Source organism: Scyliorhinus torazame, chromosome 10 (genome assembly GCF_047496885.1).
Source record: "Scyliorhinus torazame isolate Kashiwa2021f chromosome 10, sScyTor2.1, whole genome shotgun sequence".
Classification (NCBI taxonomy): domain Eukaryota; kingdom Metazoa; phylum Chordata; class Chondrichthyes; order Carcharhiniformes; family Scyliorhinidae; genus Scyliorhinus; species Scyliorhinus torazame.
The window spans coordinates 151,305,034-151,327,884 of NC_092716.1; the positions used below are offsets into that span (position 1 = coordinate 151,305,034).

The 22,851-nt window shown below is 48.1% G+C and overlaps 1 protein-coding gene across 1 annotated transcript in view; it reads right to left on the reverse strand.

The window, feature by feature from the left end:
* Positions 1-559: 559 nt before the first annotated feature.
* Positions 560-22,851, reverse strand: part of LOC140430973 (inactive serine protease PAMR1-like) — a 355,125-nt gene continuing 332,833 nt past the window's right edge. Inside the window, exons 13-14 of the mRNA XM_072518823.1 lie at positions 8,717-9,009; positions 560-4,956 (exon numbers count right to left, since the gene is read on the reverse strand). Coding sequence (XP_072374924.1) covers positions 4,426-4,956; positions 8,717-9,009 — 824 coding nt within the window. The 3' untranslated portion in view covers positions 560-4,425. The remainder of the gene's footprint in view (positions 4,957-8,716; positions 9,010-22,851) is intronic.

The window sequence follows — 22,851 nt, forward strand, 5'->3', positions numbered from 1 at the left end:
AGATCTCAGTCGAATGTCCAACTCGCTGGGGGATGTGACCCAGTGCCAGGCTGACCTTGATGAGGTTCTGCGGGACATGTCCTGCTCTCAGATGGGCATGGCCGAGGCGCTGCAGAGCTTGTTCCAGTCACAGGTGGGCATTGCTGAAGTACTGCGGAACATGTCCCAGTCACTGAGGAGCATCGCCGAGGGCATCAACACGATGGTACAGACCATGGGGAACTGGCAAGGCTGGCAGAGTCAGATGATGCAGGGACGGTCGGGGCTCGGACCAGCTGCACTTCCATCCCAAGATCAAACACAGGACCCTCTGGGCACTGAGCAGGAGGAGGGGGCACTGAGTGCCAACCCGGACCCGTCCCATAGAGTGGCGATGGTGGCCACCAGCTCCGTGGGTTCCACCTCTCTGATGTGGCCGCATCTCAAAGTCAGCACATGGAACAGGGTGGCACGGCTGTGCATGTGCCGCGAACAAGTGCGCCGGAACCCTCCGGCCTCAGAGCCCCCACAGGACGCCGCCAGGGAACCGCGAGAACCATGAGAAATGTGCCAGGCGTCAAACAGTTTAATAATCTTTATTATTGTCTCAAGTAGGCATACATTAACACTGCAATGAAGTTACTGGGAAAATCCCCTAGTCTCCACATTCTGGCTCCTGTTCGGGTACCCACAGAGGGAGAATTCAGAATATCCAAATTACCTAACAGCAAGTCTCTCGGGATTTGTGGGAGGAAACCAGAGCACCCAGAGGAAACCCACAGACATGGGGAGAACGTTCAGTCTCCACACAGACAGCGACCCAAACCGGAATTGAATCTGGGACCCTGGGGCTGTGAAGCAATAGTGCTAACCACTGTGCTACCGTGCCGCCCGAGTTAAACACTCACTGCCATTGTTTGTAGAAGGCTCAACATACACAGTTGATCTGCTGTTGGAACTCTTCTTCGTTGGTGACCTTTTGTTTGGGACCTTCTGTATGCTACTGTACGGGAGGTATAGCGACTCTCAATGTATGGGAAGTAGTCAACACATTGGGCGCGATCTACAGGCCGTGTTGCACTCGAGCGAGAGCGCGGTTCGGCCGGAAGGTGCCGGGAAAGGCCTCCAGTGGACTTTCTGGCAGCCTTTACGCCTCGCGAGGTTATACCCAAGCGCCGCAAGGCTTCAGAATCAGGATGAAATGATGAAAGAAAATTCGAAGTGTGGGCTAAACTGATGAGAAATTCCCTAGGACCCAAAAAGTTGGTGACTACGTGTCGTTTGATAGCGGTGGGGAGTTCGCTGGCAGAGCAGGGAACCTCCCTGAAAAACCCGCCACAAACAAACGGAGAAATGTTTTTGTTAAATTCCATCCCATTACCTCTACACATCTATGTCAACAGATATGGAAGGTGGAATATTTGGTTGACCATTGTGGGTTAATATATTAGTTTTGGTTCGGCAATATACAAGGATAGGTCAAGTTCCTTGTATGCAGAATTGAAGAGATCGAGAATGGCACGATTTGATGCAGAGTGGTCAAGGACGCTGTCATCTTAAAACTGCATGGAGATCATCATGTCAATGGAGGTCAGTTTAGGGTTGGTTGGGAGCTAACCAAGGTTAGAATGTTTTCAATCTAGATTGTTCTAAAATGATAAGCTGATTTGATTGAGTAGATGCAGAGGAGCTATTTTTTCCTCGTGGGAAAATCCAGAACAACAGGCATCATTTTAAAATTGAGCGTTGGCATTTCAGAGTAAAATCAGGAAGCCTTTTCTCAAAAGGCAGTGAAAATCTGGAGCTCGCTATTCCCAGGTCTTTGGATGTTTGGGTGATTGAAATTTTCAAAGCAATATCGGTAGATTTTTCTGAGGTAGTGGCATCAAAGGATATGGAGCAATGGCCAGCAAATAGAGTTCTTATTCATATGACCTCTGATGTAATTGAATGGCTGAATATCTTCAGGGGCTGATTCCTTGTATAGGATCTGTCAAAATATTTACTCTTCAACAACTTAACTTGGAAATGGGGACTGATTGACAGACATGGCTTTTTGTAGCTGATTTCTACATAGAATCCCTACAGTGCAGAAGGAGGCCATTCAGCCCATCAAGTCTGCACCATTCCTCTGAAAGAGCACTCTACCTAGGCCCGTTCATCCGACCTATCCCCATCACCCCGTCTATCCTTTGGACACTTAAGGGCCAATCCGTCTAACGTACACATCTTTGAATTGTGGGAGGAAACCAGAGCACCCGGAGGAAACCCATGCAGACACGGGGAAAACGTACAGATTCCACACAGCCAGTCAACCAAGGTTAGAATTGAACCCGGGGCCCTGGCACTGTGAGGCAGCAGTGCTAACCTCTGTGCCATCATGCTCAGTGGTAGATATTCGAGCACCCAAAATATGATCTAGATTATGATTAATTCTTTTAAACCCAACAACTGAATTGAAAATATTGCTGCCTAAGCCATCATCAAAGACACATGATTGGTTTTGTATCTACAAAGGGTTTTGGTTTCAGTGTCAAGATAGGAATTAATGCAGTCCTCACTATATATGTTCTACAAACCTATTTATTCAGTAGTGCAAGAATCATTCACTGGTTCATTGAGGAATTCCTGTGCATTCATTCAGGCAGAGTTACTCCGTCTCTTCTTTGCTCCCATGCCTCGTAGCCCGTGAGATAACCCCACTATTTATATAAAACCAATGCAGAAAATGGTGGAAACACTATTTGCAGCACTGTTATAATGTTAGACATGGAGAGAGGGATTTATGTTTTGAAAGGGATCCCTTGAACTTGCTGTGTGCCTATACTACTTTCTGTTCAGATTTCCAAAATCAGCAGTAGTATTTGTTTTCTCCCTGTTCCTTTGAGTTTAGCATCAACTTCTACTCCAGCTAAACCAGTCCAGACGTTGTTCACCTCTTATGTAAATAAATAACTTCTTGAACAAATCGTAAATTTGCCCATTGCAACTGCGAACATGTGTTTCCTTTTCTAATGCACAGACACATTTTTGTGTTGACATTTTCTGCTCTAGATCTTATTAAGTTCTTTTGATTTGGAAGCACCCAAGCTTACCTTGTTGGTTTTTGCCTCTTGGGTTAGAAGGTTGTGGGTTCAAGCTCAACTCCAGAGACGAGCACATAATCTGAACTGACATGCCAGCACAGTAAGGGAGTGCTATACTGTCAGAGGTCCCTTATTTTGGATGAGACATTAAATTGAGGTCCTGTCTACCTTCTCTGGTGGATGAAAAAGATTGAACAGTGAAGTTTTTCAGGTAGGCTGAGCAATATTTGTCCTTCAACCATATTATGTAAAAAAACGTATAATCTCAACATTACCTCATTGCTGCTTGTAAGATCTTCCTGTGCATAAATTGGCTGCTATGTTAGGCTACTTTAAACCAGTGATTACAACGCAAGTTGTGAAATACTTTGGGGTGTCCTAAAGTTGAGAAATAAGATTATATTAATTCCTTCCTTTATCTTGATCACTGGAGTCAGCCATTGTTGCTCCTTGGAGATTACTCAATTTGTCAATAGAAAAATCACTGCACTTCAAAAAATAATTCATTATGTGAAACAATTTGTGAATTTTCAGTTCACTGTATAAATACTTTTTCCATGTAACTGACTGGAAATTTAAAATTTTACAAATGACACAAAAACTTGGAAATGGGCTAAAAAATGAGGATGCGAATAGAAGGCCACAGGAGGATATAAACAAACTAGACATGCACATGGCAGATGAGGTTTAATGCAGTAAAGTGATGCATTTAGAAGGGAGAGTCAATGGTACAAAATGGTAAAATAAATGGTACAATTTTATACGGGTGCATGGACAGAAAGAATTGAGGGCTTACATGCACAAATCTTTGAAGTGAGGACAAATTGATGAGGCTGTTAAAAAAGACATATAAAGCCCAGGGTAAGTTCCTTCCAGGCATAGAAAATGAAAAAACAAACAGATTATGCTAATGTTTAAAAAAAACACTAGATGGGCCTAAACTGTTATGAGGCCAATTCTTTAGTGAATTTTGCCCCTTGTGGGATGGGAAATAAATTTGATACTCAGGGAAGGAGTGAATTAAATCTCTGGGAAGAATTTGATTGGGATGGGAAGACGTGGAAACAAATTTGATCCCTGGAGTGAGGGAGGGCACGAGGGACCTTGACTTGCAGTGAGAGAGGGAAGTGATTTTAATCTCTGCAATGGAATTTGAAATCATTGCAATTTGATTGCTTAGACTTGCATGCCCTAAGAAAGAATCAGTATCATTAATTCAGTGTTTGAAAAGAAGTGGTTAATGTTACAATGCATATACTGATTATCATGTATAATCATATAAAACAGTTCAAATGATAACCCAATGCCAAAGATCATTGCTCTTGTAGGGGTTGAGAGATGTTGCATCTTGGAAAGAGCTTTATTTCAGGTGTTTTTCAATCCAGTCTTTGAATGGGGTCACATTTGTGTAGACGGTGAAAAGTTCTTGGCTGCATCCTTTCTCATACCCCCAGCTCACCAGCCCCACCAGGTACCAAGTGAAAGCAGAACCGATCCTGTCTGGAGCAGGGAAGGTTGCCACACCACCTGTTTCCAATGGGCAGATGTTTGAGAAACCACTCGGATCCTGACGGGCGCAGAACATGCTCTCGGTGATGCTGACGGAGATCCCGTGATTTTCGTACTGCTGCTCGCACTGGACAGAATCACCAATTTCAATGGTCCCCACACGGATCGTGTCATTTGAATGGTCTGAATCCTTGGCATCACTCTGCATTGTCCACCCAGTGACATAACCCTGTGTATTCATTATGGATAGGTCTTTTACATCAGGGAGACACACAGGCTGAACTTGGTCAGTGATTTTCGCCTTGTCCATCAGTTTGATTATTGCAATATCTGAATCTAGCAGTACTGGGTCATAGGAGGGATGCACAATGACTGCAGCGATCTAAAGAAATTAAATCAGAAAAATGTAAGTGGCTTGAATATTTTTCCTGTTCAATAGATCTTTGTACTCTTCAAGATGGGGTGGCAATGATGAGAATGAAACATATTTCACTTGGATTAGTTACAGTACTAAGCATCCTCGGCCTATGTTTTATGCAGAGCAAAGCTCCCACCACAGTTCCCCAATTGTATAGGATTACATACATAGGATCTATGGCAGAGAAACAGACCATTCGTCTCAATCAGCCCATGTTGTTCTACTCGGTTGTAGGCCAATATCTTTGCTCATTTTATTTTCCATAAATTCTATTCTCAACCCGTCACAAGTTTTTCTCCAACCTATTATTGTGATTTTTGTCATACTACATCGTTCTCTATCATCACCTCAAAAGGTACAATATTATGGTCACTGTAGTGATATCATGGTTGTGTTTTAATTCACAGACTGACCACTAGGGGTTTCATTAGTATATAAGTGAATGTTAGAGTCAGTTGACCTCAGGCTGACTGGAGAGCTGGGAGAGAGGTTGCTTGTACATGTTCATATTATTATTCATCTGTTAATTTGTATATTTGACCCACAGTTAATGTTAATAAATCATTTATAGCTTTAGTTGCAAGTGTTCTTGTCATATAAATCAGGCCATCCGACAAGAATATTGCAGTCCCACTTGGGTCACTGTCTGTGCATGTCTGTGTGGGTTTCCTCCGGGTGTTCTGGTTTCCTCCCACAAGTCCCGAAAGACGTGCTTGTTCGATGAATTGGACTTTCTGAATTCTCCCTCAGTGTACCTGAACAGGGGCTGGAGTGTGGTGACGTGGGAATTTTCACAATAATTTCATTGCAGTGTTAATGTAAGCCTACTTGTGACAATAATAAAGATTATTATTATTATAAGAAAGGTACACAGTATCCTAAAGTGGAGAGTTGCAAAAGACTTTACAATCCAACTGGCTGAAATATCATTCAAATATCAATTCAATTCACTATTAAATTCTCCTGCGCTATCAGCCTCAACTGTACTTTAATCATCCCAAACGCTTTCCTTCCTGCTATTATTGTATGCTGATGGATTCAGCGAGTTATGCACCAATATTGTCTTATTTCTTTCCAGGATTGTGTTCTGTACCTAGGCTTGGATTTTCACTGAATTGGGATGACATGTAAATCCTTTAAAAATAGCGGATGGAACGCGATTTTAGGATCCTCCTGCCCCATTCCCATTTCCAGCAATATTTACATTGGAAAAAACATTCTTATGCATTCAAAACAGAAGACAATACTGCTTGGGATCTCTAGTGTTACAATCTAAGGTGAATTAAATGTCCAGAGTAGTTTTAAAATAAATAAAAACTTCAGCAGATTTTACTTAGAGAAGAAAAGGCCTCCATCTGCTCCTGGCCTGCTTTGATATTCAGGACAGCTAGTACAGCTTCGAAAGAAAAAGCCATCTGATTTTTAATAGACTCCATAGTTTATATTTCCCAGAGATTGTTGTTGTAGCTGAACATATTATGAATTCTTGGCCGATTCTCCAAAGGTCCAGAACCACGCATATCTCAGCAAGGGCCTAAGTTCACATATTGATTGATAGTTTAAGAGGTTATTAAAGGATTTTCTATCTTTGATGTGGATAATGAAATAAATGTTTGTTTTTAGACCAATTTGACCACTTTAGGAGATTTACATTTCTGAATGGACGTATGTTTGAGTGAAAGCTGTATTAGATTGTTAGAAGGGTTTTTTTGGTCTCCGTTTCAAAGACATCGGCCGGGATTCTCCCTTTTGGGGACTAAGTCCCCACGTCCGCCGGAAAACGGGCCAGAATCACTCCGGGCTTTTTCCTCGAAGGTCCGGGGTGATTCTCCATTTTACAGGAGGCTAGCAGGGCCTCGGCGTGTGCCCCGCGGCTCTGTCCAGACTGAGCGGCCGCGCATGCGCATGTGTGCGATGGCCCACCTCGGCGCGGGCTCTGCCAACATGGTGGAGCCACACAGCGGACCCGCGCAGAGTAAGATAGGTCCCCCCCCAGATTGTGATGGCCCGCCGATAGGTGGCCACCGCTGAGGCCCCCCCCCCCCCCCCGAGTCAGATTCCCCCCCGTCCCCCACCAGGACTGCCACCGTGGCCACGGGTGGTACCAGATGTAAACCATGCCGGCGGGAGTTCGGCCGGTTGCCAACGGAGAATTGCCGCGGGGGCCTATTTCAGCGGCCCCCGACCGGCGGCACGGTGACCGCGCGGGTGCGATTTGCGCCGATTCTCCGGTTGCCGCAGAATCGGCAGCCTGGCGTCGGAGTGGCGTGGCAGGAATTTCCCTCGCCTTGCCGATTCTCCGACCCGGCGCGGGCTCGGAGAATCCTGGCCATGACACCCGAGGTCTGACCATAGTGGATACTGGTGAGTAGCTATGGAGGATGAATGGGAGGCATGGAGGACATGGGCATAGTGAAACCCCATGGCACTGTGGCACAGTGGTTAGCACTGCTGCCGCACAGCAACAGGGGTCCGGATTCAATTCCGACTTTGGGTGACAGTGTGGAGTTTGTACATTCGCGCTTGTCTGCATGGGTTTCATTTGAGTGCTCCGGTGTCCTCCTTCAGTCCAAACATGTGCAGGTTAGGTGGACTGCCTATGCTAAATTGCTCCTTAGTGTCTAAAGGTCATGTGGGGTTACGGGTAAGTGGAACTGGGTGGGGTGCTCTTTCAAAGGATTGTGCAGACTCGATGGGCCAAATGGCCTCTTTCTGCACTGTAGTGATTCTATGATCTATGAGGCCTGAGGGAACATGAAGGGGGCATGTGTGTGATGAGGTGAGCTGAAGAGTGAAGGTTTGAACACTTGACATTCATCATTAAAACTTGGCCAGTGTCACAGTAAATGGAGGTAACCAGCTTAGCCTGCAGGCGTAGCCATGATGACTGCTTCAATTTCAGCCTCAGGCCTGCATCCAGAGATGGCGGGCCTGACTCTATCCTGTTGCAGCCTTGCACCTGCGGGTGGTGAGCCTGACTCTATCTCACCCTCGTCTTCCCAACACAAAAATATGGTGAGTGGGATATTTTTTCAAAAACAGAGCCAGGACTCTATCAACACGCTTCCTTTAGAAAAGTGCAGCCTCTGGAGTCACATTGATTATACTTCCACTGTTAATTTATTTTCCTTAATCTCATCACTACATGAAGAGGTATTGAAACTTTCTGCACTTCCATACCAAACCCTCGCACCCCTGTCAATGAGAACCCCCAACCCTGACCCAGGTCCCACATTTTCCTGGTCTTGCACTGGAAATGGAGACTGTGGTCAGAAAGAGAAGGAAATGGGTGGGGAATCCTCTTTGTTTGCTGCAACTGCCTGATACTTCTACTTTTATTTCCTGTCATAGACACATTTGCAGGTACACTAACATGCAAAGATATGAACATAGAAGGGGGTCCGTTGTCATTACCATGCTGCGCCATCTCCAATACACTTATTCTTTCCTTTTGAAAATCTTAGTGCAGTAATTGCAGCATTGCTATTTTCACACTTATCCCCAAAGTACATTTCTCTTTTAAAAAGATCTTTGTTTTGTTTTGAACAACAGATATAGGATCTGGCATAACCTTTAAAAAAAGTGGGCGAATAAGCATTTTCCTTTCATTGGACAGCAAGTACGTTGCACAACAGTGTTCTGGGTATTGTAAAGATTAAAGTCAGTGACTGGGCATCTTCCGTTCCTCTCCCCCCTACAACCTTGCCATGGAAACACTACTCACTCGTAGGTACTGCCGGCTCTTCTCTTGCCGCTCCTCCTCGTGGTAATGCTTTCCAAGAACCACCATCAAATCTGCTGTGCTGATCATTACTGTCTTTCCCAGCTCCGTCACACAGTGGGCAGCAACTACGAGGTTCCGTTCATTCAGGAGCGCTCCACTGCAGGCCAGGAACCATGCATGCTGCCGGACGATCTCGTTGCTTGTCCTTGACGTCTTCTGGTAGAGCGCGGCCTGCCAGGCCCAAGTCATTGAGGGCAGATTCTGCAAGCTGAAATTGCCAAGTTTCCCACAAACTGCCAATTAGGAGACAAACAAACAGTACAAGTATTACACTTTAAAAGTCATGTGAGAAAACCAGCCAGAAGAAAACAGGAATTTTCACAGGTTTACCGTTATCATGGTGCAATAAACTGGCTTGGTTGACCTGCATTTGGTCTGGGCACTGCATCTCATAAAGGATACTTTGGCCTTAGAGGGGCACAGTGCAGATTCATGTCAATGATACCTAGACTACAGGGTTAAATTATGATAGCAGTTGGATAGTCTGGGCTTATGTTCCCTGAGTATAGAAGATTAAGTTGTGATCTTATTGTTTAAGTTGATTAAAACAAATTGATAGATTACGTCGAGAGAAATTATATTTTCTGGTGGGAAAGTCTCAAACAAGGGCATGACCATTGGGATGATATCAGGAAACACTTTGGATAGAATTCTCCCATACCTCCGCTCGCAGGTCAATGGCGGAGGGTGGTGTGTTCAGTGGGCGGCCCATAAATTGGTTTTATGCTAAGGTAATTTCCCACTGGATCATCCACTGGTGTCTGCCATGGCAGATTGGGAAACCCGCTGGTGGCTGGCGTGAAATTAATTTGCATCACGCTAATGGGAGGAACATGAAGGCCCGAGCAGAATCGTCCCTCAACGCCCGATTCTCTTTGTTGTCAGTGGGAAAACACACCAGTCCAGAACAAGTCTGAAACACCATAATGTGCAGAAGTCAGGACTGACCTAAAGAGTGCCTGCAGCTGCCTCCAGAGTTGGGGATGGAGGCCATTGGTGACTTTGGACCCTGAAATACCAAAGCAGTGGATGCGGGAGCATCAATCTTGATGGATCTTCCAGCCTCAGTTTCTTTTTTTTAAACAAACATTTTATTAAGGCATTTATGGTTTTATAACAACAAAAGATCAAAATAACCATCCCAACCCCCCCTCAACAAACTGATCACACCCCCCCCCCCAACTGCGCTTTCGTGAGCTAGCCCGTCCAGCTAGCCTGGTAGGTCACGTCATGGCACCAAGCATCCTGCCCCCCCCCACTGATCTCCCTCTTCCCCCGTTCAAACACACATATGCAAACATTACAATCCCCAACAAACACTAAGAAGAAAATTCCATCCATCATTAAGAACAAAGTGAACTCGCATACAAAACTGAGCCACGACCCAAAACTTAGTGCAAAACAGCACATACAAAACCCAAAAAGAAAAAATAAATTTTGCAGCATAATAAGAACACAGCTACTCACCCCCAAGTTCAATGTCCTCCATCACCTGCCAGTTTCCTGTCCTTAACAAGGTTCGTTGCCTCATCTGACGATCGAAAATAAAGTTCTTGGCCCTCAAAAGTGACCCACAAATGAGCTGGGTACAGCATGCCAAACTTCACGCCCTTCTTAAAGAGGGCCAATTTCACTTTATTGAAACGCGCCCTTCTATTCGCCAGATCCGCACCCAAGTCCTGGTAAATACGCATCTCGCTATCTTCCCATTTGCAAATCCTCGTCTGTCTGGCCCACCTCAAGATCTGTTCCTTGTCCAGGAACCGGTGCATTCATACCACCATCGCCCTCGGGTGCACCTTCCCCCAGCAGCTTCTCAAACATACGTGCCACATAATACCCTGCATCCGATCCCTTGCTGCCCTGTGGGAGGCCAACGATGTTCAGGTTCTGCCTGCGCGACCTGTTCTCCAGATCCTCCACTTGCTCTTGAAGACTTTTCTGGTGGTCCTTCAACAGCCCCATTTCTACCGCCATCACGGCTCAGAAACTGCCTCTTCCACCTTCTTAACCGCCTGGCCCTGGGCTTCCAATCTCTGCTCCACACGGTCAATCCCCATCTTAATCGGATCCAGGTATTATTTTCTTTGCTGAGCAAAGCTCTCCTGGAGAAAGGCCACCAGCTGCTCCGTTGAACACTGGGCCGGCAATTTGGGTCCCTGACCCTCCACCATATTTTTCTGTGCTGCAGACTCCACTCCCTTCTTTGACCAATGATCTCTCCTTTTCAGACCACTTCTGGTCCACAAATTCATTCACTGGTGGGGAATCCTACTCCTCTACCTCAGCAATCTCCTGTTTTGTCGTTCAAATCCCCCATACATCGGGGAAAAAGGTCCCAAAGGTCCACCACGAGTGGGAGCTACCAAATAAGCGACCACTCCCTCCATGGCCACCATCAGAAGACCCCAGCTTCAGTTTCATAGAGGAGGTCCATCTTCCAGCCTCAGAATGTTCCTAAAGATCCAACTTCTTTTCCAGAAAGACCATCTTCCTTCTTCAACCGTGGATTGGTGATGCTGGCCGCCTTTTTATACGGCACCCAGACATGATGAGAGGACGTGCGCAATGAAGCCTGCCACACCACTGGATACAATGCTCAACCCCGGGTGCATCATTAATGAGGTGAGGCCCGGTGTCTCCACAGCGGGAAACACTTCCCGTCCCCGCCATGGGACTGAGCCCCAGGTGGAACAATTTCACTCTTTGGCTCAGACTTTTGTCATACCAGAGAAACTCCATTGGGGCATTTTCAATTTTCATGGGGATGCAACTGCAGCCGGGCTGAAGTTCGCGCATGTGGTCCTTATGGAGGCAGCTAAGCATTTAAATCACCAGCTGCCTCCACTGAAGTGGGAGTTTGGTAGGTCAGGAGTTAGAAATTTGGACTGTGCAGATAAGCCTAGGTAAGCGCTGGTGTGAACTTGGTGGATTCATATGGATAGCCAGAGTACACCTCGTGAGTGGTAATGTATCCCTGTGAATACTACCCTAGAATATATTTGGGAGAGGTAATACACCTTGTGGGATTGTTGAAAGTAACATGATTGTGCTAAGAAGGGTATAAACATAGTGGATCTGTCAAAGCCATCAAGGAACTGTCAAAGGATACCAGGTGGGTTGACATGGAGAAGATAAGGTAAAAAGGGTAGGGAGGGAGCATGGGGTTATGAAGGGTCATGGGGTGGGTGGGGGCATGAAAAGGCAAAATTTGGAATAAATAGGCATGGGAATATATGGTGCTGAGGTGCTAGAGGGGTGCATTTTGTTTTAGTCTTCTTTTATTTAATTCAACAAAGTTCCAGAGCAGGCTTTCCACTGAGCCTGCTTTCACCCGGCAACCTCTGATAAAATTCTGGGAGTGTCGGGTGCAATTTCTAATCCAGCCCACACCCCGGAACTAAAATCAGAACTGCGGGTGGCAACTTTTAAAGGTCAGGTTCACAGCACTTGAAATTCTCCCGGCTCTGTGCTCCAAACCCAGGAGGGAAAATCAAGACTTTTGACACACAAAAATGAAGGAAATCTGGAAGGTTTTGCTTCAAAAAGTTATTTTAACTGGTCAGTTGAAAATTTCACAACAGAAATTTATAGATTTTTAGTCTGTAAGTGTATTAAGGGACATGGAACCACGGTGGGTAAATGGAGTTAAAATACAGATTAGCCGTAATTTAATTAAGTGAAATCCTAAATATTCTCACATTATAGCTGCAGGATACAGTTTTGCCACAGATTAGCTACTTACATCATCGCATTGTTGGGAACTGGTCATGCATGATAAATTGCCCCTTAGTATCCAAAGGTTAGGTAATAATAACAATCATCTTTATTATCACAAGTAGGCTTACATTAACATTGCAATGAAGTTACTGTGAAGGATTACAGGGATAGCGCAGGGGAGTGGGCCCCGTTAGAGTACTCCTTCGGAGGGTCTATGCTGACTCGATGGGCTGAATGACCTTCTTCTGCACTGTGGAGATTCTAAATTAAGCTATTTTGTCTGTGATCTCTTGTCAATTGTTCAATGTTTATCTTTACAAGATAAATTATTTATAGCTTCTATTATTACTAACTTAAAAGGTCAGGTTGAATGACATTATATAGTAACAGCAGTTTTTAAAAAAAAATTATGAATGGGTGTTTTTTAAGTAGTTCCACACATGTTAATATAAGGTTCATTGGTTCGGACAGGGTGCATTTTGGGTCAATAGGCACGGAAGTGATGAGGAGTCACAAGCTGGCATGGGGTGTAGGTGGGAGGTGAGGGGTAAGAAACATTGGGCCCAAAACATGAGCAAACAACTGAGGACAAAGTCCCATGAACCAAATTTGACCTTATAACAAGCCCACCTCGGCACCCAGCCACCCCCAATCTGTATACAAGTGCAGGGAACCCAACCAAATCTTGTGTCCACCTCCCCAGAGCCAAAAATTAGGTCTGGCAGGCACTTTCTACAAAGGCGAGTCTGTGGGAAATTTCCCAAAGCTAGCCTCCTCGGAAACGAATATCTGGACTTTAATCTCTCCTGCCTTCTATCCCATTACAAATCTTTCTCTTTGCCCTTTTATGCCCCTCCCCCTTAACCTGCTTCTGTATTTGCTTAAAATTAGATAATTGACCTGAAATATTGGGTGGATTGACATTCACAGTTTTATTAGCGCCAATCCACTTGGTAATTTGATCTCCAGGTGCCGGGTGCAGACTGGAGTTGGGGCTGCTGCATCCCAGGCAGGCCTAAGGTGCCAACTAGAGTTGTCAATCATCCAGGATTGACCTGGAGTCTTCAAGAATTAAATACCAATCTCCAGAACATTGACATGTGCAATCATGGAGAAAAATCATAGCGATATTTAAAAAATTTCCTTTGAGCATTTCTCTTTACCAAATTTAAAAATATTGAAAATTGCAGTGTGGTGGGGTGAGGTTGCGGGTGGGGGGGGGGGGGGGGGGGGGGGGGGGGAAGAGAGAGATAGAGAGAGGGGGGCTGGTGGTGGGCAGAAAGGCTTTCTAGCTGGCAGTCACGCATTATCTAATTGGTAATGATTCTTTTTGCTTTCCAATTGATGTTGGAAGGATATGTTGGCAGACTAATGGCTGGAGCATGAGGGTAGGTCACGTGAAGAAACCTCCATGAATATATTTAACCACAGTTGGCGACCATAGAGTCAATGGAGACAGACAGATGGCGAGGTCAGCAGGCTAGAAGGCCGTCTCTGGTTGCTGGGATATCAGCCCGGTTGAACCCATAGTATGCCCTCTAGTCCTCACACCTTACCTATCACTCATATCTCCTACATCCCCTCACACTCCCATGGCCAAAAGGAGGATGACCCCAAGTGGCCAGAATTTTTTTTTACCAGATAGTCTTATTATGAATGTTTGTCTAGCACCAAAGCTGATGAATGCATTCAGCCCTGTGGGGGTTGTGTCCACAACTTGAAAGAGACGGCTTGCTCTGTTTAATTGACAGTTTTATTAGCTTATAATAATATGTTTCTTTGAAGTGGTTTTCCAATGCGTTGGCATTTGGACTAGACCAAATGGTGTTAAAAGGATTTAAGGAATTTCATTGCCTGTGTTTGGTTGGCAATTTTATGAGAGTGTAAAACCAGACATACAGCTATGTGTAGTAGATGATCTGGTACATTAAGCATTAACCTGGGACTGAGTACAGTACTGTCTAACAGTGATGTAAGAAAGCACCAAACCCAGAGTTTAAATTGGCAGTATGGAGCTAGGTAGCAAGGTGTAAAGACATGCGATGAAGTCAGCTCCATACCTGTGTCCTAAATATTAATAAAGACTTGTTAGTAACTTCTACAAGACTGCTTAATGGTGTTGTGGTAAACCACTGTATTGTATTGTACTGCTGTATTGTTACATGCCTGGGCTTGTCCCTGCTGCCTCCGAACCACTGTAGTATATAATCGGTGTCTTGTGGTAAACTGCCACTGAATTATATGTAATGTGGTAAACCACTGCCTGCTGGCTCTGTCTCCACTCAGGCTTGATATAAAGGTGGCTGGTCTCCGCCGTTGCCTCAGTTCGGGATCCGAGGCCAGGAGGCTTTCTGTTTAGTTTATTAAAGCCTCAGTTACGTTCACCACTCGTCGTGTGTTCATTGATGGCATATCAATTTAATAAACTAAACTACTAAGATTAATTCATCGCTCAAGCCGGATCGCCTGGAGCTGGACCCACAGGCAGCCAACGCCACTGCAACATTCGAGCACTGGCTAAACTGCTTCGAAGCGTACCTCGGATCCTTCACCGAAGACTTCACCGACCTCCAAAAGAAGCAGATCCTCCACGCACGGGTGAGCCCGCAAGTCTTTCTTCTCATCAGCGACGCCCCCTCGTATACGCAGGCGATAATGCTGCTGAAGGGACAATATGTAAAGTCTGTAAAAGAGGTGTAAGCTAGGCACTTTCTTGCTCCGAGACGACAACGCCCTGGGGAATCACTGGCAGAATTCCTGCGTGCCTTGCGGGTACTCTGCCGGAACTGTGACTGCCAGGCGGTCTCGGCTACCCAACACGTGGAGCTGTTGATCAGGGACGCTTATGTCGCAGGCATGAAATCAAACTACATCCGCCAGCAATTGCTAGAAGGGGGTACACTCGGCCTCTGAGACAGTACAGCTCTCAAAATCGCTGGAGGTGGCCTTCCAGAACTTGGAGGCCTACACCTTCGACCACGCAGCACCCTCGTGGACCTAGTGGGCGCCCCCATCATCCGACTCGGGTGCGGCGCACGCCTGTGCCGTGCAGCAGCCCGCCAACGCCGGAAGCCTGAAGTGCTACTTTTGCGGCCAGGGTAAGCATCCCAGACAACGCTGCCCTGCACGGAACGCGACTTGCAACGGGTGTGGGAGGAAGGGCCACTTTGCGAAAGCCTGCCAGGCCCGATCTCTCCCGAAAACTCCTAGGCCCAGCAGCGCTGCCTGCTGCCTGTCAGGGCCACCCGAGCTGCCGCGCCACCTGCCATGTGTGATCCGCGGGCGCCGCCATCTTCAATTTTGCCCGCCACTTGCGACCCATGGGGCCACCATCTTGGCACTCCACCCGCCACACGTGATCCATAGGGGCCGCCATCTTTGACGCCATCTCCGATGCCACCCGCGACCCATGGGGGCCGCCATCTTGGGACCACTCCACAGCCTCCCGGGAGCCCTGCTCACACGGTCGTACACTGGCCGCTGCTACCTCCGACCGGCCTACCCACCACCTTCCGCAGCTCACCTCCATCACGCTCGACCAGTCCGGCTTCATCACCTCACAAAATCTACGATGACTGTCCGGATCAACGAGCACGAGACGGCCTGCCTTTTCGACTCCGGGAGCACAGACAGCTTAATTTACCCGGAAACAGTAAGGCGCTGCTCCCTCCCAATGTTACCCGCGACCCAAAAAACCTCCCTGGCTTCCGGATCACATTCAGTAGAAATCCGGGGGTACTGAGTCGCGACCCTTACTGTACAAGGCGTAGAGTACACTAACTTCAAACTCTACGTCCTTCCCCATCTCTGCGCTGCCCTATTACTGCGGCTCGACTTCCAGTGCCACCTCCAAAGTCTTACTTTAAAGTTTGGTGGACCCCTGCCCCCCCTCACCGTCTGTAGCCTCGCGACCCTTAAGGTCGCCCCACCCCCGCTCTTTGCTAACCTCACCCCGGACTGTAAGCCCGTCGCCACTAGGAGCAGACGATACAGTGCCCGGGACAGGGCCTTTATCAGGTCAGAGGTCCAGCGACTCCTACGAGAGGGGATCATTGAGGCTAGTACCAGCCCCTGGAGAGCCCAAGTCGTGGTCATCAAGACTGGGGAGAAGCACAGGATGGTCATCGACTACAGTCAGACCATCAACCGGTACACGCAGCTCGATGCGTACCCCCTCCCTCGCATATCTGACATGGTCAACCAGATTGCACAGTATCGAGTCTTCTCCACAGTTGACTTGAAGTCCACGTACCACCAGCTCCCTATCTGCCCGGAGGACCGCCAATACACTGCCTTCGAGGCAGATGGCCGCCTCTACCACTTCCTCAGGGTTCCCTTCGGCGTCACCAATGGGGTCTCGGTATTCCAATGAGAAATGGACCGAATGGTTGACCAGTACGGGCTGCGGGCCACATTCCCGTACTTAGATAATGTCACCATCAGCGGCCATGACCAGCAGGACCATGACGAAAACCTCCGGCACTTCCTTTACACCGCTAAACTCCTAACCTCACCGACAATAAGGAAAAATGCGTTTTCCACACAACCCGCCTAGCCATCCTTGGCTACGTTGTGGAAAACGGAGTCCTAGGGCCCGACCCCGACCGCATGCGCCCACTCCTGGACCTTCTGAGGTTACCGGCGATGCGGAGCGGCGGGGGAGGGCGGACGCTTTCCATGTTACCGGATGGCTGATCGCTGGTCAAAGGTAGACTATCTCAAGGTAGGTCTGACAAACTCAAACATAACTCACTGGTACCATGATGTGTTGTGTAAGCTGGATCTGCGAGGATTGCGTTTACTGTAGCCAAGAGAGAGACAGGCTTTCAACACTTGAATTAATGCAACTCTATTTTATTAAACTCTCAACTATTAAACATGCTTGAACTGTGGGTTGACACTATGCTGAGTTGACTGGAGACCTGAGGCTAACCTGACCAGACTATCTTACTACCACATGGTGTATGTTCTAGTTGTTGCTCACAGACTTTGACTGTCTCAGAGGCTGCATCCCGAGAGAGCGGGAAAACTAGTGCCCCTGGTTATATAGTGGCCGTGTCCTGTCTGGTGATTGGCTGCTGTGTTCTGTATGTTCATTGGTCATCCTTTGTGTCACTCACTGTCTGTCTGTGCACCATCATATATTTGTGTGTATATTATGACACTGGGAAGCTCAATGAGCCCCCTGATGCCCTATCCCGCGATACATGTGCCAGCGCACAGGTAGACCGACTCCGGCCCCTCCACAATGACCTCTGTCACCTGGGGGTCACCCGTTTTCTTCACTTTATCAAGGCTCGCAACCTGCCTTACTCCATTGAGGAGGTCAGGACTGTGACCAGGGACTGCCAGGTCTGCGCGGAGTGCAAACCGCACTTCTATCGGTCAGACAGAGCGCACCTGGAAAAGGCCTCTCACCCCTTTGAGCGCCTCAGCATCGATTTCAAAGGGCCCCTCCCCTCCACTGACCGTAACGTGTACTTCCTCAACATTGTTGACGAATACTCAAGATTCCCCTTTGCTATCCCATGCCCTGACATGACCTCTGCCACCGTCATCAAGGCCCTGCACAGTCTTTTCACCTTGTTCGGGTTCCCCACCTACATCCATAGCGATCGGGGTTCCTCCTTCATGTGCGACGAGTTGCGTCAGTTCCTGCTCAGCAAGGGCATCGCCTCCAGCAGGATGACCAGCTACTACCCCCGGGGCAACGGACAGGTGGAGAGGGAGAACACGACGGTCTGGAAGGCCATCCTCCAGGCCCTACAGTCGAGACGTCTCCCACTGGCAGGAGGTCCTCTCCGATGCGCTCCACTCCATCCAGTCGCTCCTGTGCACTGCCACCAATGAGACATCACACAAACGTATGTTTGCCTTCCCTAGGAAGTCCACTTCCTGGGTCTCGCTCCTGTCCTGGCTGATAGTCCCAGGGCCCGTCCTACTCCAGAAGCATGCGAGGAGCCATAAATCAGATTCGCTCGTCGGGAAGCTCATGCTCCTCCATGCCAATCCACAATATGCCTACTTGGCACATCATGACGGGCGACAGGACAACATCTTCCTCCGGGATTTGGCACCTGCAGGTTCCCCAGCGACCATCACCACCACCACCAGCTCCAATCCTACACCGTCTCCCTCCACCACTACCCAGTTACTTCAAGGTCTGGCACCCGCAGGCCCACCGGCGGCCATCACCACCACCCCCGCCCACACACCGCCCCCCCCACTCCACCGACTCAACTACTGGGTGAAGAAGAGGACAACACGCTCCCGGACGCGCAGGTTGCGACACCGGTGCCCACACCACAGCCGGGACTGAGGCGATCACGGCGGAAGGTCAAGGCCCCCGACTTGATCTTTAAGTCCACTTTACTCCCGCTGGACTCTTTTTTTTAACAGGGGGTGAATGTGGTAAATTACTGTATTGTATTGTACTTCTGTATTGTTATATGCCTGGGCTTGTCCCTGCTGGCTCCGAACCACTGTCGTATATAATAGGTGTATTGTGGTAAACTGCCACTGTATTATATGTAATGTGGTAAACCACTGCCTGCTGGCTCTGTCTCCACTCAGGCTCGGTATAAAGGTGGCTAGTCTCCGCCGCTGCCTCAGTTCGGGATCCAAGGCCAGGAGGCTTTCTGTTTAGCTTATTAAAGCCTCAGTTACGTTCACCACTCGTCGTGTGTTCATTGATGGCATATCAGGTGTCTAAGCAATACACATCATGGACAGCAACAACCCAACAAAATAGTTAGGGGTGCGGGTGTGGGCCCTGGTGGGTGTCATGATATGCAAACATGCAACCAATGAACACTCAGAATAGGACACAACCAATGGGCAGTCAAGACACGCAGAGGTGGCATCACCACAAGGGGGTATGACATAAACACTATAAAAGGGATGAGGCACTCACACCCTGCCTCTTTCCACAGACAGACATCTAGAGAGTTAGACAGGGTTGATCAGCAGCATCACACCCAGCACGTGGCTTAGAGCAAGATGGTACAGTTAGACTGAGTTACTACAGTTAGATTAGCAGTGAGCCGAACTCATTTGAGAACTGTGTTAATAGTTCAATAAACACGTTGAACTCATTTCAGAGTCTGGCGCATCCTTTAGTTAAGACTGCATCAAGTAGCAGCCTGTGTTATCCAAAGCAGCATAACACAACAGCGGGGAGCTATCTCATTAGCAGTTAGAGCCCAGCTAGGGAACGGGACGAGGTTGAGGGGGAGAGGCTGCAGCCTATTGGACCTGTTCAGATAGGTTTCGATGAAGGATTGTTTGGTGGGGGAGAGGGATGGTAAGGAGAGAGCATTGTTTGATGGGAGATAGCTGACAGGTTTCTGGGTTAGGGAAAGGTGGGAGAGGTAGGGCTGGTGGCCATCTTGTGTGGGCCTCGGTTCTAGGAACGTGGAAGAGGGAGGGGATAATCCCTTGCAGTTGAAGTGACTGACTTGAGAGTGATCCCTGATCAGACTACTCGCATGGCACATAAGGGGCTTGGGGGCCCAGTGAAACGATCGAGAGTTTTCTCTCATCTGAAGCATTTAAGGGCCAACATAGTGCTTCGTGAGGAGATGTGTCTGCAGTTGACGGATCAGACTGGGCTTCGGAAGAACTGGGTGGGGCAGGTGTTTCACTTGAGCTTTGATAGCGATGCCGGGGGCTGCAATTTTAGTTAATAAAAAGATTAGTTTCCTGGTGGGAAAGGTTGTGGCAGATGAGTGAGGAAGGTACGTTATAGTCACTGGGACACTGGAAGGTAAATTAGTGGTGTTGCTGAATGTGTGTGCCCCAATCTGGGACGATGTAACATTCATGAGGATATTGTTGGCCACAATGCGAGACGTGGACATGCACCAGTTGATCTTGGGGGGAGGCTTGAATCCGAAACTGGACTGGCCTAATTCAAAGTCATTGGCCCCTTCGGGGGTCGCAAAAATGTTGATGGGGTAGGGCGGATCTGTGGAAGTTTATGCCCCCGGGGGGTAAGGAATTCGCTTTTTTCTCCTCAGTACATCAACTATATTCAAGGATTGATTTTTTTTACAATGGGAAAGTCTCTTCTGCCTGGGGTGAGGAAAGCGGAATAGACCGCAATAGTCATCTTAGACCATACTCCATAACTGGTAGATTTAGAAGGTATTAGAAATAGGTACGGTTCAGCGCCCGACATGGAGGCTGGGTGTGGGGTTATTGGCAGATGTGGCAGATGGATATCGAGGGTGATAGTCGATATCCATGGGTGATATGTGGGGTTTAATGGAAATGGGTCAGTCACGCCCTCAGTTCTATGGGACACCCCGAAAGCACTGATTACTGGGGAGATAATTTTGCATAAAGTGCATATGGAAAGCGAGGCAAGGGAGGAACTCCAAAGGTACGGAGATTTGGTGCGCGATTTCCCTAAATGAGAACAAAGTCCCACAGCAAGCACATTTAGCCGCGTGTTTCCCGGCACTTGCCAATTTTAAACGGCATTCCGATCTCTGGCGCCATGACGTGACCCCCGACCCCAAGCCCCAATGCACTATTGGAGAGTTCTTGGGGACCAACCCCACCCTGCAACCCCCCCCAACACCAGTGCAGGACATCCGCAGCCCTATAGCCACCGCGTGCAAAATGCCAGCTAGGCCCCATGGCAGTGCCCAGGCCAGCTGGCAGCGTCACCTTGGCAGTGCCAGGCTGGAACCCAGATGGCACTGCCAGGGTACTACCCTGCCCAAAGGGCATGCCCCTGGGGGCCTCCAATCCCCTGGGGGACCCCCACGAGCGCCATTCTGTCTGGTCCCCATTTGTGGAGACTAGTACAGAACGATGCTTGCCCGAGATCTCCAAGGCGAAGGAGGTTGATCCCACATCTTTGGTACTTCGCAAAACTGCATATTAGAGTGAGGCTGTCTTGCTGCAATATGCAGGTTTGCATAAAAGTGATCGCGCCCACAATGGGCGGGATTTACATCGCAACATCTCACAAGATCGAGTTCGATCTCATGAGACGTTGGAAGCCGGGTAGATCCCGGGGTCATCTGTCTTCTACTGGCCATGCTGTGCTGCGACAAACTGCTTTTTGGGCGCAGTGTGGCCGTACAATTGCAGCCAATATCTTGGACTTCGACCACAGGTACTCGAATGACCCAATCCCAGAGCTCCTGGCTAGCAGGAAGAAGCTGCAGATGCAGTTGACCTGTTTTCCATGGACAAGGTAGTGCGCGCCAGTTGCTGTGCTCCAGTGGGTTATGTATGAGTATAGGGTGAAGGTCAGTTATCTCTTGGCTTGCCAGTTGAGGTGGCAGGTGATCTCCTGAGAGATTATTCAAGTCAGAAACGCGGGTGCCAAGCTGGTATCCGCACTGGACAATGTTTCTAGGGTGTATGAAGAGTTTTAGAAGAAACTGTATCTGTCAGAGCCGTCCGGGGGGGGGGGGGGGAGGGGGGGGGGGGGTGGGGGGGTGGGGTGGAGGCCAGGCATGTAGGAATTCCAGGAGCGCTCCAGTTTGTGCTAATCATCTGTTCGAGCCTGTGAGATTCAATGCCACTTTTAGGTGGTGGGAGGAGAAGGGGTGCAGAGAGTGGGTGATCTGTTCCTGGAGGGGCAGTTTGCCAGTTTGGAAGAACCTTTGGAGAGATGCTTGGGCTCTCACAACCTCACATATTCAGATATTTGCAACTTTGCAAAACAAATGTTTCTGAAATTCCTCGTGGCGCCGCCATCCTCTCTAATGGAGAAGATTCTTACGCTTGCAGGATTGGAGGAAGGGGGCACCTTCGATATATATGGATGGATTATGTTGGAGGATTCAGTGTCAGTGGAGGGGGTTAAGGGTAGTGGGAGGAGGAGTTAGGGCCCATTTTAGATGATGAGGTGTGGATCAAGGCCCTGCAGAGGGTGAACTCCAGGTCCTTGTGCACGAGGTTTGGTTTATTCCAACTCAAAGTAGTTCATAGGGCATACCTGACTAGGTCTAGAATGAGTCATTTCTTTGCAAGGTAGAAGACCAAGTGCTGTTCAGGGGCTCTGGCCAACCATGTTCTGCTCTTGACCCAAGCTTGTGGATTGTTGGGTCTCCTTCTTAGCGCCATGTCGGCAATTCTGAAAATGGAACTGCAGCCCTGTCCTTTAGTGGCCATATTTAGAGTGTCAGACTCGCCGGAGTTACAGACAGGCACGGACACCGATGTCCTGGCCTTTGCCTTGCTGATTGCCTGGAGGTGAATACTGCTCGGGTACCAAGTGCTTCAGTGTGGCTGGGAGATCTGATGGGGTTCCTATACCTCGAGAAAGTCAAGTACATCGTGAGGGGAGCAAGTGGGGTATTTTACTGGAGATTATGCATTTCAAGGAGCTGATT